Genomic DNA, 18711 nt, shown 5'->3' on the forward strand with positions numbered 1-18711 from the left:
TTAATGGAAGAAAGTTACTCCGTTAACGTTGGCACTTTACTTGAGAGTTTATACATTAACTATATGTAAGAATTACCTTGAAAAGAATCCTTGAAAATGGTTTTAAAAAGACTATCATCATGTTCTGCAGTGTCCATAATTATCAAAGCTGCCACTTTGGCACCAACTACATGCAGGATTACATGAACTCTTACATGCAGGCAACAAAAACCGCTGACTCAATTCTCACGGACTCGGATGCTACGAGAAATAAAACATGGCGGAAGATTAGGTGCTGCGAGGAAACAAGGAAAAAAAAAACAACAGCAAGCTAAATAAGTTTATTGGAAATATGGCGCTTGGTGGCGAGGAGAGTACCCCGGTCCCGAACCTGGCACTTGACGCTATAGTAAAGCCAGCTCTCCGTGAGGTATTTAGATAAATAACAAGAGCTGTAGTCTGTTTTAAACCAGTTTAAACCTAAGCTAATGTTTGTTAGCCTGTAAACGTACAGTCAAACCTTTCCGTACCTTCCTATAAAATATGTTTCACAGGTTTCTGGTAACATCCCTATAAGCCTGTGTATCCATAAAACCACAGGCAGACCACCCTATGTGTTCGTGGTTAATAATTGTTGACATAAGGTTATGTTGAAATCAATGGCCCATATAGAAGATATATAGAGAAACATTACGTCGGCTTCGATTTACTACAAAATATAAAATTTACTCTAAATGATTCAATAAAAGTTAAGATGAAATGCTGAATGTGTCTTGTGTCGTGTTTTTTTCCCCCTTTTTTTTTTTTTTTTTTTAAGAAAGCCCGGCGTTCACCCTATTCACCCTTCAATATTAAGGTCTCGAGTCTCAAAAGTAGCTTTCTCCATATGATCAGTGCAAAATTCTGGATCAAAGGAATTTGAAACATGCGAATAACAAAAGGAAATTTGACACATCTTTCAAACATCAAATAAAATAACAAAAGAAAATTAGGGCACGTGCGTTTGATGTTTGACAGATGTGTCAAATTGCCTTTTGTTATTCGCATGTTTCAAATTCCTTTGATCCAGAATTTTGCACTGATCATATGGAGAAAGCTACTTTTGAGACTTCGGGATCGCTTTACTCGAAAAATATTGGAAGTGTGAAGCTCTAATTCGGCACAAGGACAGAGAAATATCTAGTCGATCGGATGCCGGTGTTTTCGAGGCGAGAATTTTGATGGTTTAGCGTCAGTTCCAGCTTGAATAAGACAAGGTCGCGACCGCCGGCGGTAAAGCTGCCTGCCTTGTTCTCTCTTCTCTCTCTCTTCTAACGGTCGCTAAATGATCTTGCAAAATAAACGTCTTAAAGGGCTCGGGGCGGCAAAAAAACACGACACAAGACACATTCAGCATTTCATCTTAACTTTTATTGAATCATTTAGAGTAAATTTTATATTTTGTAGTAAATCGAAGCCGACGTAATGTTTCTCTATATATCTTCTATATGCGCCATTGATTTCAACATAACCTTATGTCAACAATTATTAACCACGAAATAGGTGGTCTGCCTGTGATAAAACTAACAATCCCGCCTAAGGCAAACGAACAGAAAAGAAAAGAATTTTATCCAACTTAATCGAACGCAAACAAAATTTTGATGCTGAAGTTATTAATTTTTATCTTTGGAATGTAGTGGGTTTCCTAGTGCTTAAGCTACACACTATGAACTGTAATAACACGGTCATGTACAGGTACAAACATTGTGTTCCATTTGCTCTGCTAATGGAAAATATAATAAACAATAACATATACCTGTACTGTGCTATAGTTAAGGCCTGGCTAAACTAGGAAACATTGTTGAAACATTGTCCTCATCATGTTTCCTAGGTGGCTAAATTACAGGACAACTCGGATTAATATTAATCGGATTAATATTAATCCTAATGATTATTATAATCCAGTAATAGATTATCATAATCCAGTAATAGATTATTATAATCCAGTAATAGATTATTATAATCTATTACTGAGGTTTGAGCCGTGCCTTAATCTATTAGGATTAATATTAATCTTATGTAAGATTAATATTAATCTTTATAATTAATCTCAACAACTTAATCCTAGTCCAAAGCTTCCAAACATTGACATTATTTAACGATCTAAGGCGGCCTTATTAAAATCTTATGCATTCTTGGACCCTTTTGCTTGGTATCTTATGTAAAACCCTAACCCTAAAGATATTTTTATAATAAGTGGGTCTGCTGATAACAGTAACTGTTTGCAATTTGTTAAATGAGCTACTAAACAATATTTTTTTAAAATAAACGTATCTTTCGATTTGTGTAACTATTTTACACTTGGCAGCTCAAATTTGTATAGAAATTTGTATCACTCTCTTTTAAAACAACAATGACATCATCATCGACAGAATTTACACCGTTCATGCTTCTGATCTTCTCACTTCAAAGTCACTGAAGGCATTTTCTACTCACTCGGCATCCCTTTTGTGAACGTTAAACGCCACGCGTACTTTGTGCGCCCTTGCAGGTTGACCGGAATCTCCCCTACTCCACTTTGCATCTTCAAGCACTAAGCTAGGAATACATACGAAGCTTGATGTAAACGGTACTTTATTGTTTGAAACAGCTGAAATAGTTTTTTTGTGAATGTGACATCATATACATAATGCTTACCATGTCAGTTCCCAGATAATATTTTCATCAACAAAAGGCGCCAAGAGACGGGAGAAATTCTTGTTCTTAGTTGCTATTGTGATATGCTGACTCCGAACCTCGAAACAGTTGGTGTGTTTGGGATTATAATAGAGATTACCGTTAATATTAATCTGGACTATAATATTAATTATTATAATAATCTAATCCTTCCAATTTTTGCCGTGCCTTAATCTATTACTGGATTATAATAATCCTATTATAATCTATTATTATTATAATCCGCGGATTAATATTAAACCGAGTTGTCCTGAAATTAGCAGGAAGCAAGAAAAATGTTTTGCTGCCCGGGTGGTTAAATGGGGGAAAGAATGCTCTGGGAACAAAGTTTCAAGCATGTGCATATAAACTAGTAAACATTGCTTCCCTGCTGGCTAAACTGGGCGACATACATGTATGATTTGGAAGCAAAATTTGTGTACAGGATACAAAATGTTTTTTACCTGAGCCAAAAACATTTTGGTTCTGTAAGACAAAATTTGTTTCCCCAACATATGTGTAACCATGACTGTATGTTGCATTTCTTTATAACCTTTTTTTTTGTTTTGTTTTAGATAGAACCGTCCTTTGATGAGAAAGCTGTTGAAAATCTTAGATCTGCTTTTGTCAAGGTAAAACTTCTGTTTTATTGTAAATTAAAGCCTTTAGAAACACTACCAGTATGTTTGCTTCTGAGGTAAAAAAAAAATATCAATTTTGTTCCATTCGCGAAGATTGGTGCTTTGTTCAGTGCTCTCCATTAGTTAAAAATAAGTCACCTTTACATGCTACATTTAATGACTGCACAAATTATTACAAGAACTGAAATCAAACAATTGTTGGAATAGTCAATGGTTTGAAGCAAAACAACATTTACGATACTGTACATGTACATGAAGACAAAATTCATTTGAAGTCTGGAGTTTAGTCTACAGTAGACAGTTCACACAGTAAAGGGACCCTGAACACAAAAGATTAATTAATATAAATGGATCATTATAAGTCCAGGTCCTTACCATCTCTTAGACCTTGTTTATTCCTGATATCACAAAAATCTTATCCAATAATAAATTATTGGTTTTTAGCATGACTGAATAACTGGAAAAGGAAAAGTGAGTCAAGCGGAATGTTTAAAAGCTTTAAACGAGTTCAAAAATGAAAAATCGCCAGGCACAGATGGGCTACAAGCAGAATTCTACAAACACTTCTGGAAAGAACTGCACACCCATATGTTACAATGTTTTGATTACGCCTACGATAGCGGTCAACTATCGATATTTCAAAGACGGGGAATTAAAACACTCATCCCGAAACCGAACAAAGACACTACTGTACTTGATAACCTTAGACCAATTTCGCTTCTTAATACTGATTATAAAATATTAACGAAAGTCATTGCAAAACAGCTAGAAAAAGTACTTCCAAAAATTATTAATCCAGATCAGACCGGCTACATTAAAAACCGGTACATTGGTGAAAATGTTAGTTTAATTTCCGACATCATGAACTACACAGAAGAGAATAACATTCCGGGAATCGCCCTATTTATAGACTTCAGAAAAGCCTTTGATACCATTGAAAGGGGTTTTATTAACAACTGCCTTGAAAAATTCAATTTTGGGCCAAACATCAAAAACTGGGTTAAATTTTTATACAACAATGTTTCCAGCTGTGTTCTTAACAATGGATTTGCATCGGAATTCTTTTTAGTAGAACGAGGTGTTAGACAAGGTTGTCCGTTGTCCGGACTTTTGTTTGTAATTGGCATAGAAATACTCGCAAGAGAAATTAAAAATGATACCAGCATAAAAGGCATTATTATATGGCTACAATAGTACCGCGCGATGGCTGCTGAGCGGGATTATTGTAATGACCGGGAAGAAAATTTTCTCGGCCGACGGTTTTTGAGTTGTGAGTAAAAACACTAGCGAGGGGGCAAAAACAAAAAAAATGCCAACAAATATAACTTTCATAACTGAAAGAAAAATATAAGCATACCGAACTCTAGTGAGCGAGGAGAGCCAAGAGCGAAGCACACCTCCAGTGTTTTTCCTGAGTATACCTTTTGAATAGTGCTATGGCAATTAATAACTTATTAACCTCGCCCGCAACAGGGCCAGACCCGACCGATGTGACCCGCTGTCGCTCGGTCATACATCAAGGCCCGGTCTGAGATTCCCCTGTAATGACCTCACTCTCGGTTAATAAGTAGTATTTAATGTAGGTGAAAAAGAAATTAAAGTCTCTCTATATGCAGATGATACCACTGTTTTTGTTCGTGACCTGGATTCTGTTAACCACTTACTAACTCTACTTGATAAGTTCAAACACCTCTCCGGTCTAGAAATTAACACAACAAAGTCTGAGGGAATGTGGCTTGGTCCATGGAAAAAGAAAACCGAAACTCCCTTTGGCTTTCGTTGGCCGCGGGACCCAATAAAAGCTCTTGGTATCTTCTTTTCGTACGACAACGAGTTAAACTTTGCAGAGAAAATCCGGAACTTAGAAAAGACACTTAATAGTTGGAAGAGAAGAAATTTAACACTCTGCGGAAAAATAAACATTGTGAAAACTTTCGGACTTTCAAAATTAATCTACAATGCATCTGTTCTTGTTATTCCAGAAAATTTTATCAAAGAAATTGAGAAATTGATTTTTGACTTTATTTGGGATGGAAAGCCCGCAATTTCTGACACACTGCAATTATGATATCAACTCGCTGCAACTTAACCGCCTCCCAGGCTTCTATCACGAAGTCTTAAAACATTGGCAGAGCTCAAAACAAGCCTTTCAGAAAAACACATCTCTACACAACGAAATAATTTGGAACAACCGCAACATAAAAATCAAGGGTAAAACACCTTTTTACAAAAATTGGTTTGAAAAGAATATTCTACGTATTAAAGACCTTCTCCAAAATGATGGTAGTTTCCTTTCTTTTGAACAATTCTCCGAAAAAATTTCATCTTGAAACACCTTTTACTTTATATTTTGGATTGATCAATTCCATTCCAAATGACTGGAAAGTAACAATTAAAAGAACTCCCCGGGAAACAGCAGAAAATGGAAATCATAAAACAAACATAATTTCTACCAAAAACATCTACTCCGCTATGTTAAAAAACATACTTTTATCCCCAACCGCTGAAAGCAAAATTTTAAGGTACGGTTTTAACCGAGCAAACTTAAACAAAGTTTATGAATTACCCTTCCAGATAAAAAATGACATAAAGATATCAATGTTTCAATATAAGCTTATTCATAATATCCTTCCAACAAAAGTTAGCCTTTTTAAAGCCAAAATATCAGATAGTGATTTATGCCCTCAATGTCTCACTGACAGACACTCTTTAGATCACATGTTCTTACATTGCTCTTCAACTTTATCTTTTTGGAATTTGTTTCAAAACTGGTGGTCCAGCAAAACTAAAGAAATGATCACATTATCAAACAGTATGATTTTATATGGAATTCTTGACAAAAAGACGCACTCGTACTCTTTAAACTACACGCTTCTCATTGTGAAATACACTATATTCTGTAAATGCTTACACGATGAAAAACTATGCTTCGAAAGTTTTCTGTCACTCTTAAAAGAAAGACTTAATATACAAAGAGAAATCGCGATTCAAAATAACAAACTGCCTGAATTCAAAGAAATATATGAAAATCTTTTGTAGTTTTTTTTTTCTTTTTTCTTTTTTTTTTTCTCATAAATACAAGTACGTTATCTTTTTTCTTCAATACTACTATTTCTACGTTTTCTTTGTATCCTTGTACATATAATTGAAGGCGTGAGCGCAAGAGACGCACTTTGTGTTTTGGCCAAATTGAAAATTGTCACAAACAACTCCAAATTTTGCACGCAAGTTCGTTTACGTGTGCTCAACACTGCCCTGTATTTAATTTTGCTGGTCTTTCCTTCGTTTTCAAAAAATAACACATGCAAAAAGACAAGGTTTTTGCTTGCGCGGCGTCTTTTGACTTTTCTATTACAAACGATAAACAAAGGAAACCTTTTGTTTCTCAAGACGATGAAGTCAGCTAAATTTTTAGGGTTACAGTCCTAGCCCTAACGCAAAAGGTAACCCCAAGGCCGTAGGGTCGGGGTTAGAGTTTCAGATTAGGGTTACAGACTTAGCCCTAACGCGAAAGCCTAGCCCTAAAGCAAAAAAAAAAAAAAAAAAAAAAAAGTTTAACACTAACTAACCCCAAGGGATTAGGGAGTTAAGCCGTTTCAAGTTAAGTTTAGGATCAGAGTCAGCCTCAACCTTTTATAGATCGCGCTTTTAATGCAGTAAGCTTTCATGTTTACTAATGTATTGTCCTTGCAGTATTAGGGGCATAATTTGGGTGCAGTCTCCTTCCACTTAGCCATCGCCCGTGGCAGGTTGGGTGGGTCCCTTAGCCCACCTTATCTTTAGCTACCTAGCTGGGTCGGGGGGCTCATCTCTGGGTGAGTCGCTAACCACCCCATTCATCACTGGGCGTGCCCCGAACCGAGGGTGCGTCGCCATTCACTTTATCGGGTGTGTCCGCCTCTGTTTAGTGTTACCGTTAGCTGTAATTTGCTGAGGTGAAAGTGAAATAAAGACTGATTGTTGATTGAATATGTTTGCTCGTGTTGTCACATTATACTAGTTTTGCTTTCAGTTAAGTGCCGCCGGCTTGCTCTCACTTCTATCTCCACTCCTTACATCATCACACATCTACAAAATCCCGCGAAAACAAGATAAACTTATGAGGTTTTCGTTCGCACGAATCAATAGATTGATTGATGAATATTTAATGAGACACAGAAAATATTTTGCGAAGGGAAGGTGCCCTGGGAAACATATATTATTAAAGAATTTTTTAAAGTCTAAAACCAGGTCACTTCTCGGCAACTTTGTCGCGGCAGAACCCAAGCGGACCCTGTAAAACTCGCGTTGACGAAGTTCCCGGCAAGAAACCTCTTGTTTTAGACTCTCTGTGCGGCCAGGCTCAAAACTACCTTGTTTGCAACGTTTTTTCCGAAGCGCTAAACAGCGCTGTTGTATAAAACAAAGGCAGAAACATCACTCAGTTCTTCGAGCGATGCTGTAAACTTACGGGTATTCAGACTTAATGATGTCCTTCAACCACCTGGCAGCCGCACTTACGCTAAAACTAACCAAAGGCTTCAAATGATTTTCAGGAACAAACGGCCATTTTTTTTTCTCTCTTTCCTCTCACGTGACACCTATCAGGTGACATCGCGTCACAATGTGTTATCCAGTCCTTTTCGTAAAGCGAATCCTCAAAATGGTGGCTAGGAACTAAAAAGCATGGCTCTGACACGTTTTTCAACCTCCCCAGACAGTTAAATAACGCTAGAAGGAAAGATTTACACGCGATGTGTCGAAAAACTCATGCTGCTGGCTGACTGTGGAGAACGTAAGCTTTGCAGAACGCCTTTGTTCTTTGCATACGTAATTTCTAAAAAACGAAGCTAGGTTCAGCGAATTTGAATACAGATCAATGTTAAGCACACGTAAACGAACTTGCGTGCGAAATTTGGAGTTGTTTGTGACAATTTTTTAATTTGGCCAAAACACAAAGTGCGTTTCTTGCGCTTAAGCCTTCAATTAAGTTTAACGATAAATGTATGCACTGTATGTAAAACAAATTGTAACGCATGTAAATACCTTTATAATTTCTTATTATTTTTTTCTTTATTCCTGTTAGCTTTTATTGTTTCCTTGTATTGTAAGCCCTAACACCAATAAAAGCTTTTTATTGCAAAAAAAAAAAAAATGACTGAATAACTGAATTAACTAAACAAACATTATTTTCACATGTATTGATTTCTTTTGTTAGGCTGAAAAAGAGATACCGGGACTCACACAACAAATTGTTGGAGAAATTTTAAAATCAGGTAACGGTGTGTATATAGCATGTACAGCAGGGCCATACCTGGAGGGGGGGGGGGGCAGTTGCCTAAAGAAAAAAAAAAACAAAACTGAACTAAAAAAAACAGTTGCCCCCACCAGGAAAACTTGCCTTGCAGAAAAAAATCATAGATACAGCCCTGTACAGTAACTGTAATTTTGTTCTTTGTGTTTTGTAATTTAACAGAGGCTCTTCAAATTGAGGAATTTCAACTTTCTACATTGCTGTTTTCTTTTTGAGAGTTTTTCCATGCAGAGAAAGACAAAACCCTTGTTTACCTTTGTTGAAAGTTGCATGTAACTTTTTGGCATGCAACAGTTGCAATTTGACTAGCTTAAAATCCCAACAAAATGCCTTGAAAAATAGTTAAAAATTAATGTAAACTTGTTACAAACAAAATCTTCATACATTCAAAGATATCATAATGAAAACCTTAAATAAATCTCCCATTTGGAAAGCAAGGTTAATTGGAAGCAAGCAAAATTCAAACATAAACAAATGCATGATCTTGCAATGATTCATCTACCTACGCGCCCCGCGTCTTTGATGCGTGAATTTTCCTAAAGAGGCAACGTTGAATTCTAGCTGCGTCCATCTGGACGCAAACACTGCCATTGCTGTGTTTCTGTTTTTTCATTGGTGCAGAAAAGTCGTAATTCGAGGTGATAAAATTATATTCAAATCATAACGGCGTGTATTAGCATTTAACGCCTGCGTCACACATGGAGGTTGGGTGCCAAGGAACCTGGGGGCTGGAGCTGCCAACCCCAAACCCAGGTAGCAAGAACACCCCGAAAGCCTGCCCTAGCCACAACCCAGCCAGGAGCCCCGCCCGCCCTGCCGAAGGACCTCCGGGCTGACCCAGCCCAGAGTGACGGGGGCTCGTGGCCCATAAGCCACAGCCCCCAGGGGACCAAACCTGAGGCACCCAACCCCAAGAGAGCAACGAAGGCCCCCAATGTTAAAACCCATACCAGCTATGCTAGCTGGCCAGAAACCTGGATAAGAGAGTCAGCTGATGTCCGGATATAACGTTGGTAGGCATCACTCGACCAATGACCTATGGTTTTAATCAGATGATCAGGAACTCCCCGGGAGGCTGCTGTGGTAGCAGCCCCAATCCGAAAGCTATGACCAGAGTAATTACCCGGAAGGCCCGCTAGCCGTACAATAGACTGAACTGTTGATGACAGCAGCTGACGGGTTAGGGGACAACCATCTGTTTAGCAAAACAAGGGCCCCAACGAAGGGCCACACAACGCAAGAAAATTAGCCAAAACCACTACCGGGCAAACCAAGTCATTGCCTCGGCCAATGTAGACATAACAGCCAACACGAAACAGGTCGGTCTTGGAACACTTGATATGAATTCGAAAACATGTAGGATTTACTAAGGTATCAGCCTCAGAAGTCTTGAAAAGTGGCGTTTAGGCCGTGTACAAGTCTGTGATTTGAATTCAAAACTCATTTGTTAGCGCTAGGACACCGTGTCTTCGCAGCGGTGAAAGAAAAGACAAAACCTTCATCAACAAGGTTTTAGCCCTCTGTACTTCATGGTTTTCCGTTTTAGGGCCACCTAAAATTTCTATTGTGTTTCTCCTTTTCATTTTAAGTCCCAAAGATGGTTCTTTGTTGTGTTCAGAATCAAAAACAAGGCCCAAGTGGAGGTTTGTAAATACTATCGCGCAGCGCATGTTCATGTACATTTTCAACGCACCGAATAAGAAGAAGTAGAACAATAGGAGAAACAAAAAGTCCACAGGGAGAAAAAAGGCCATTTGTAAGGGTGCTCTTTTTACGGGTGTTTGGGGGTGGCACAGGCATTTTAGGGGTGGTTTTCGCACGGGAGGTTACAGAGAGTCATCAGTTGTTCCAAATTCCTGATTCAATGATGAATGAATCAATATGAGCTGAAAACTCGCCAATATAACTTAGTACTGGACTCACTTAAATTGTTTGGGACTCATAGGTTAAAGGTTTAACAAGTCCCAGGACTCATTGACCTAAATTTGTAGATGGATCACTGACCTTAACCCACATGACAGTAACATGCTTTTAGCTTGATGAGTGTATGTTTGTACAGGTAGAATAAATGTGTGGCCACAGTTTGACAAAAACCTTGGAAACATTATATGGGCAATTCCATGTCATGGACGTTACAATTCAGACTAATTTTTAGAACTTTAAACTTGCATTGTCTAAGGATGAAAACAAGTTTTAAAACTTTTCATTGCTGTACAAGTCTGTGCACCTTTAAGTTAGTGTGTTAATTTGAATATTTCTTTTTTTAGTTGACTTATTTGTGCCAGAGAAATATTGAGAAAAACGACTCTCATGGACGTTACATAAAAATCAACCACGTCATTTAGTGCATTAGCATTACTTTAAAATTCCTGTGAACTTTCAAGCATTTTCAAAAAATCTTCTCCATGTCAATGTAGTTTAGTGATTGTGTTAACTGAAAATTTTGTTTTCACCTCCATTATCTTTCACTGTATTTCTTGGAGACTAAAAATGTAACATCATGGACGTTACAAAAATTGTCATGGACGTTACACTATGTGAATTCTTCTTCAAGTTTACCAAATAAATTAACTTTTTTCAATTGTTTGGCTCTATTATTTGTAGTAAAACAATATTTCTTGGCAGTTGGAATTGAAATTATCTTGCTAGTTAATGTAAAACCTGTGATATGCTCATTTAAATTTTTGAGGACATTTCACCGTCCTTACATGACATATTAACCTGCATTTTCAGCAAATTTTCTTCCACAAGCTTGCTGTTTATCAACCCAAACCTGTCTTTTGGAAAAAAACTGCCCACTGCTATACCGCCTAACTATTTTTTACCTTTTCCAAAGACTTTGATAAAGTTTTGCCTTTTTTTCAACATTTTTGCAAAAAGTGTAACATCCATGATATGGCGTCCATGACCAACTTTAAATGCGCTTAGTTAAGGACGGTGCCTACTAATAACAAAGTATTTTTGCCCGGCCGATGACTATACAAGAAATGTAGATGTTACAAAGGGCTACTAAAATTCAAAAAGAAAATTGGGGGTAGCCACACAAATTTTCGAGATAATTAGGTTTGAAATCTAGAAAAAAGTGCTGACGTGGCATTTTAAAATAAAGTAAAACTAAATACATTTTCCTTGCAAATTTCATTTAAAATTGGTTTTTCATGAACAAAATCAACATTAAATATAACAATCTTTACAATAACTAACAAATAATGTCTTCGGAACTGCGTGATCCACGTTTTTATTAACAAAATAATTGTGTTTGAGCCATTTTTGACTCTAGCAGCTCTCACTTGCGCGGCCAGAACTCGGCCTAAATTTTTTTTTCACTTAATGAAAAATTAAACATGTGCTGTATAGACTTACCACTTACATTTTATAAAATAAAAAGTAGGGGTCACCACGCGTTTTTAAAAGTTATACCAGTTGTTTTCAGGTTCTATGAAATCGCTTTTGGCGTTTGTTACATTTTTCCTTTCCCCTCCCTAGCGAGTTGAATATTTGCATCTCGCGCGTGCAATACGCCATTTGTCACGGTTAGCAGTTTGCAGGTAACGTTTTAGCGTTTAGCTTTTTTTTTTTATTTTTTATTTTGTCTTTTTTCATTGTTTGGGGTCGTTGTTTACTGATATTTTCTTTTCCCCCCTGGCTTAGGATATGTCCATAAACTAGATTTCGTCGCAGAGAAAACTTTCTTGATTTTAAGTCGCGCGCTTGTTCGTGTAGTTGAATTCGTCATTTTGAGCGAGCAAATTAATTAAAAGCGCGCGCGGCCAGTGTGATCGATGCATTGCGTGATGTGCAGAACAAGTGCGCAGTGGCAATAGGAGGCACCGTCCTTAAAAAATGTAACAGTTTACCAGAGTTTTGTTATCATCAAAATGTTCATTTTTGATAAGTAACAAAGCAGCAGAAATTTTTTAAGAATCCTTCAAATAATAACTTTAAAAAAATGCACAAAATTTCATGGACGTTACATAACGTCCATGACAGAACTTCACATCGCTGTTGCTATTTTTTAAAAATATTTTGGATGAAGTCTTTATCAGTTAATTGTCAACACAAATGAGGGAATATTCATTAATATAATTGTTTGAATTCATAAGCATTTTGAAAGTATGATTTTTGTAAGTTAAAAATGTGCATCACAGACATTGTAGATTATTAAGAAGGTAAACCCGTACTTTGGGGACCCCCCTAAAAACACTGTTGTCACAGACAAAGTAAAAGTTGTTTTTTTGTATACTATAACATGTCTACAATGCAGCACAGGTAATTATTCCATCTGAAATATCTTTTGAAAAATCTTGATTTTTACACCTCTCATGTGGAATTGCCCATATACATGGTAATAGAAGGTGATGCCTTATTTGAAATTTCTGGCCAAACAACGGGACAACTGAACTTATTATGCTCTTTGCTGAATTAGAGCAAAGATGAATAATCAGTCATGGAGCCATGCGGTAACAAGGAAGTAGTTTTGCATAGTTATGGTGTACATTGTACATGTGTAACAAAGGTGCACTTTTACTGTAACATGTCTACTTATTGCCCACAGCATCATTATCAGTGAACATGAATGAAGTTCTCCTTCTCTGTGCTGCACAACACAGTAAAGGTCAGTACACCAGCTAGTCAAGGCTCAGCAGTTAATTGTTTACTTATTATTATTTTCTTTTTGTAACAAAGTTGTTTTGTTTGGGATGAGAAGTTTTTCATGTACTAGGTTGGGATACAATCATGACTGCAGTATTTTCAAATTTCATTGTGTATGTACATGTGATAGCTGGCTACTTTTCAAATTATTATAGCATGACTACATGTACATGTATGACTCTGAAATGGTGTTGAAATATTGTGTACATATCTCTCTCCATCTTATCTTGTAACCAATACTTGGTTTCACAATCACAATGATACCAATCTTGTATTCAAAACTGGCAGTTGGCTTGGTCTCTAAAACAAGAGAACTGAAAACAGAATAAGTGATAAGAAAAAATAACTGATCGAAAGCTTAGGCTTAGCCTAGCAGTGAAAGCTTGTAGAGCTGACCAGGGAATTGGAAGTTCTAATTTGTTGTGCCTTGTTAATACACAGATTATGAGTTTAATGTACAAGAAGAAGAGTTCAGTGCACTGTTAAAAAAGGCTAAAGGTAAGTTGTGCATGTCAAAAGGCCTATGAATTTACTTCAAGCTTTTCTACCATTATATTACAATGTAAAAGTGCCCACAAATTTTATTTTAGTTATTTGTAGACCAGGGCCCAGTTGTTCAAATGGTGGAAATGGCTATCTAGTGTTAACAAACTACAATACCCACTGGATTGTGGATTGTCCAGTGGATAGCGTTGTTCACCATTTAAACTACTGGGTACAGAAGGAGACATGGGGCTAATAAAACTATGGTAAATTTCTCAAAAATGAGTCCTTTTGTTGGAAATTTAAATAATCAACCCAGAGCAAGCTCAAAAAACGTCAAAAAAAGATTGCAAAAGATGGATTTTAGGTTTTTATGTGCCTTGGGTTTCAGGCCAAAATTGGTGTAACAAACAAAAGATTAGCTTACCCTATGGTCACTTCAGGACAAACAGCCAAACACAAATAAACCAAGCCAAACAAAAAATAAGGTGGGTCTGAAACTGCGCCAGAGATTTTTTTTAACTTTGCAAAAATTTGTATCTTAACATGCTGATCATTATATATAAAAAATGGGTTCACCGGACTCGTTTTTGAGTTATAAGCACTTAAAGAGAAAATGAAGGGTGTTTTTAACAGGTTATACCGTTGCTGTGGTAACCAGTGATGTCATAAAAATGACCACAACGTGTTCAGCAATGATCGGGCATTGGTTTGATTCCATTTTTGTAATGGTAACTGATAAGTGTTTGAAACACTGACCCATCAAAGTATGAGAGCTGGAAAGTACTGAAAACTGTTTTGAGCCTCCTTAAGAGTCGAGTGTACCCACATAATGTATTCAATTTATTTCTTGTAGATCTGAAGTCCATATTAGCAAAAATACCAGCTGAAATCTGCAACAGGCAAAAGTTTTTACAAACTATAAAGTAAGTGATCATTCATTTGGAAAATTAGCACTTTTCCCTCATAATATTTAATTTATTCTTTGAGGTTACTTGTGAACTGTCATCAAGTTATGGTAGAAGTTTCTACATAGTTTTTTTTTTAACTTTTTTGCTTGTTATCAAGCAAAAGAAGGAGAATAGTGGGTAAGTTGTTCTTGTGACTCGTATTTCGTTACTTTACCCTCTGTCTGCATTTTTCTCCCGGTCTGCAGTCTTCATTTTACCCTCAATCTGCATTTTAGTCTTCGTTTCACACTAACCGCTCAGAAAACTCATGAGAGATGTGAAAACATGTTGACATCGTGAAAACACGGGTGCTTACGAACACGCCAAATAAGGAATATGGAATTATTGAACGCATGTTTCGCTGCACCAAATATGGATTAATTTAATTAAAATCATATGAGCAGGAACATTTGTTCACATGCTAAATTATGCCAAATATAGCTCGAGAACAATACAAGCGCCTGCAAATTTTAGGAGTATATAATGGAATCGCTAGTCAGCGTCAAAGAAATCTTTCCTCACCAACATTAGAGTTGCTCCCAGCGAACTGCGCTGGTGCTTGTTTTCTGGTTGCAATTAAACCACAACTTACAGTATATATATATATACTATATACAAGGCTAAAAAGAGTTAAAATGGTAAAATTAATATGATAAAACCAAACGTTTTCGGCTGTTTGCCATCATCAGGACATCCCTTTACAGTATATATATTTATGTACTTTTAATGTTATTTTGTTCTGTGATTACAAATACATGTGCCTCATTATGGGCAGATGAACCCTAGGTTATGAAATCAAAAACTTATTTGAAAGTTTCAATACTGTTTTTACTTTCATTAGAGACATTGCAACTGCTATAAGGGACCTGCTAGATGCAGTAAATGAGGTTTTTAAGAAATGTCCAAATGTTGGAAAGATGTCACAGTATAAAGAGGTAAATTTATTGAGAGTTAATAACTTATTTAACATTAGTAGGAACTCATCCTCGCAAAGCAAGGCATGTCAGGTGTATACAGTGTATTTATTCCTTCTGCACTGAAGATGAAGTTTTTGCGCAGAGTTTATTGTCATGCCTATGGGGGAACATTTTGCTGGAAGACATCAACAATAACTAAGGAAAATCGATTAATTAATATTATCTATGCAACTAAAAATTGTTAACAACCTTGAATTTGTCTGTTTCAGAAACTCCCACATTAAATTTTGTTGATTCCTTTACAATAAGTTACAATTGTGCTTAAGTTATAAAGTGAACTGTGGCTTCGTGTGGCTAGTAACATTGTTCTTTTGAGTTTCACATACCAAAACGTAATGAAACAATTTCAATTATTATATAGCTAGAAATGTGTCCCCAGCAGTGCGTGCTCTTATTAGCTCAATAGAGGTCATATGTCATCTAACAATAAAAACTGTTTCCCGCCAAAAGTCTCTGAGCGTGCAACATTGCAAAATTTATGACGTCAGAGGTAACATTGAACATTGCAATGTTGCCCGCGAATGTTGACCAACCAGTGCCTTTTTTCGCCAGTCTTCGTCGTGCTAAATAACAAAACACTTGTTTCTCAATAATCTCAATGTTTCCCGGGGCGAAGCCTTCAGTGAAATTTTAAAAAAGTCAATAATAGGGAGAAGTGGGCCAATTAACGGATTAACCATAAGAAAAATGATTGTTTTTTTTTTGTGTGTCTCTTGTATTGTGGTTAGTTTTTTGAGCATCCCAAGCTTGGAACAATCTTATGATAATGAAATGGTTTTCTCCTTATAGGGTCTAGAGCGAAACAAAAAGGAATTCGTCAAGTACTCCAAAAATTTCAGTGATACTTTAAAGCAATACTTTAAGGATCAGAGGTTAGTTTTGAATAGGGACGACACTTCACACAACCCTTTCTGTAGCCTTCAGGGTTGACAGGGGCTTCCACTGGATGGGATAATAGTCCATTATGGTTATACTCTAAGGTGCAGGGAGGTCTACACAGAAACTAATTAAAAGTATCTTCTTACCCAAGAACATAACATAATAATCCCAGCCAGGGCTTGAATACACAGAACTCAGTGCACTAACTTTTAGGCAACCATGCCTCTTATTATTTAGTATGTGCATTTGTATAATAATCAGATACACACGATCCCAAAATGTTTTATCAAATCTGCCCCTGTACAACAAGGTTTATCGCTCATTGAACACTTGAAGTCACCGCTTGTGTCAGGACAATGTTTGGCTGCATAATATTCACATCCACTAAATATCTTGTGTTTTTCAGGTCTGAAGCAGTGTACGTCAGTGCCAACCGACTTATCAACCAAACAAACCATATCTTGTATATGTTTAAACTCGCTACAAGCCCATGATTCTCTTTTGTAGAAACAACACTCTATTTGTTTTCACTAGTAAAGTTAACGTTAGTAGTTCTAGGTCTCAAATATACACCACTTTGAAGACTCGAGACTCCTATTTTGGGTTTGCATTTACACGGCAGGGCATTTGACTACCGTTATTACGCAAAGTTAGAGAAACTGAGAGCGGCAACCTACTATGTAATTGTTTCAGCATAACGAAGTGACTGATATCAATAAATCTGATATATCGAATGAGTCTTTCTCGAAAGGGCCTTCTATCTATTATTAGCATAACCACACTCGCTCTCGCTCGCTATCGGTTTCTACCGGCTTTTGATAGTTGACTCGGGGCTTCGCTCCTCGCCAACTATTTAACAATTAGACGGCAAGCTCGAGGTTTCTACCGGCTGATAGAAACGGAGAGCGAGCCGTCTAATTGTGTTAGCATAACCCACTGACCGATCTATTGAACTCAGAATATCGCTAGAATTGATTTATTGAAGGTTTTGATTGATAAAATTCAGCGAAGACTAAGCGCGGGCTCCGAGAGCCTTCTACGGATCGATAGTAGGCACCTGTGTAGCCAATCAGATTGCGCGATTACCAATAGTAGGTCAGTGTGGTTATGCTAACAGCCGATAGAAACCTCGAGCTCGCCGTCTAATTGTTAAATAGTAGGTGCCTTCTTACACGGTCAATTGTGTGTTTGCCAGTAGCCAGCCACTGAGTTATGCTAATACATGCTTCAATAATTCATAAAACTCGGAGATTAAAACCCCATTTAAACAAAAAAAACGCGTGCAGACAAAGAAGAACAAAATGAAAATCAGCAACAGAAAACGTTAAGATCGAATTTTTTATTGGTGCAAGTAAACTCTACATGTAACTTGTCGAACTTGTGCTCTGTTTTAGCTTTTGGTGTGAATGGGGTATTAGACAACTAGCTGCCCGTATTTAGTCAGTCGAGGGGGTGAACGAGACAAGGGAGTCCTAGAAGAATAAAGAAAAAATATCCTTTTTGCTTTGGCTGCTCGTCCGATCCTCGCCTAAAAAGAAAAGGTTGAAGGGACCTTCAGTGGTCGAACAGCCTGTCCGTTAGGAACCCAAGCTGTAATAAATTGTAGGTTTAGTGTTAAATAAAAGCTGTCTTTCTAACCAAGGCTGTGTAATACCTAACTAGATAAGTAAGAAGCATAGTAAGGGTTAAAATGAGCCGTTCTATCGATTGTCAGCTAAAATGAAAGTGACTCTGAAGGCAAATGTTATGCTGCCTTGCTTTTTTTTTTTTTTTTGCAAACATTAACACACGCATTTTTTTGAAACCCGTAAGGTTGCCACTCGCGCAAATACAGTATTTTTTTTTGTGATGAATTACTAAATCACTGAATTGAACCAAGTGGAGCAAGTGTAATCCCGTGGGAATTTTTTGCTGAAAGCAAACCACTAGTCTAGAAGTGTTATTTGGGACCTAGTAGACATGAAAAGTTTTGGTGGCAACTTTGCAACTTGCTCAGACGGGAATTATGGGGTTCGAAATTCTGACACCTGAAGACCAGCATGGAAACGAGGCTGGAATATAAAATCCTTTATAACTCGCATGAAAATAGACCGTTACTCACCAAACTTTCCTACAATATGTCATTCTCTGCTCTTAATCGGTTTTTGCTGGATTTTTATTTA

At 37.1% G+C, this 18711-nt stretch overlaps 2 protein-coding genes across 3 annotated transcripts in view; one reads left to right on the forward strand and one right to left on the reverse strand.

Moving 5' to 3' along the window:
• The window catches only part of LOC144662715 (conserved oligomeric Golgi complex subunit 8-like), a 95272-nt gene extending 95001 nt beyond the window's left edge, over positions 1-271 (reverse strand). For both annotated transcript variants that reach the window (XR_013572516.1, XM_078523591.1), the window contains exon 1: positions 77-271. Coding sequence is in view for 1 of the 2 variants with exons in the window: in XM_078523591.1 (XP_078379717.1) it covers positions 77-137 (61 nt within the window). In the remaining variant the exon portion in view is untranslated. The remainder of the gene's footprint in view (positions 1-76) is intronic.
• On the forward strand, positions 213-18190 carry LOC144662746 (programmed cell death protein 10-like). Its single transcript, XM_078523639.1, has 9 exons — positions 213-409; positions 3249-3305; positions 8512-8569; positions 13163-13222; positions 13702-13758; positions 14600-14669; positions 15535-15628; positions 16460-16542; positions 16956-18190. The coding sequence occupies exons 1-9, from the start codon at positions 332-334 to the stop codon at positions 17041-17043; spliced, it is 645 nt and encodes a 214-aa protein (XP_078379765.1). The 5' UTR covers positions 213-331; the 3' UTR covers positions 17044-18190.
• Positions 18191-18711: the final 521 nt, after the last annotated feature.

Source organism: Oculina patagonica, chromosome 8 (genome assembly GCF_052425735.1).
Source record: "Oculina patagonica isolate OP01 chromosome 8, crgOcupat, whole genome shotgun sequence".
In the NCBI taxonomy this organism is placed as follows: domain Eukaryota; kingdom Metazoa; phylum Cnidaria; class Anthozoa; order Scleractinia; family Oculinidae; genus Oculina; species Oculina patagonica.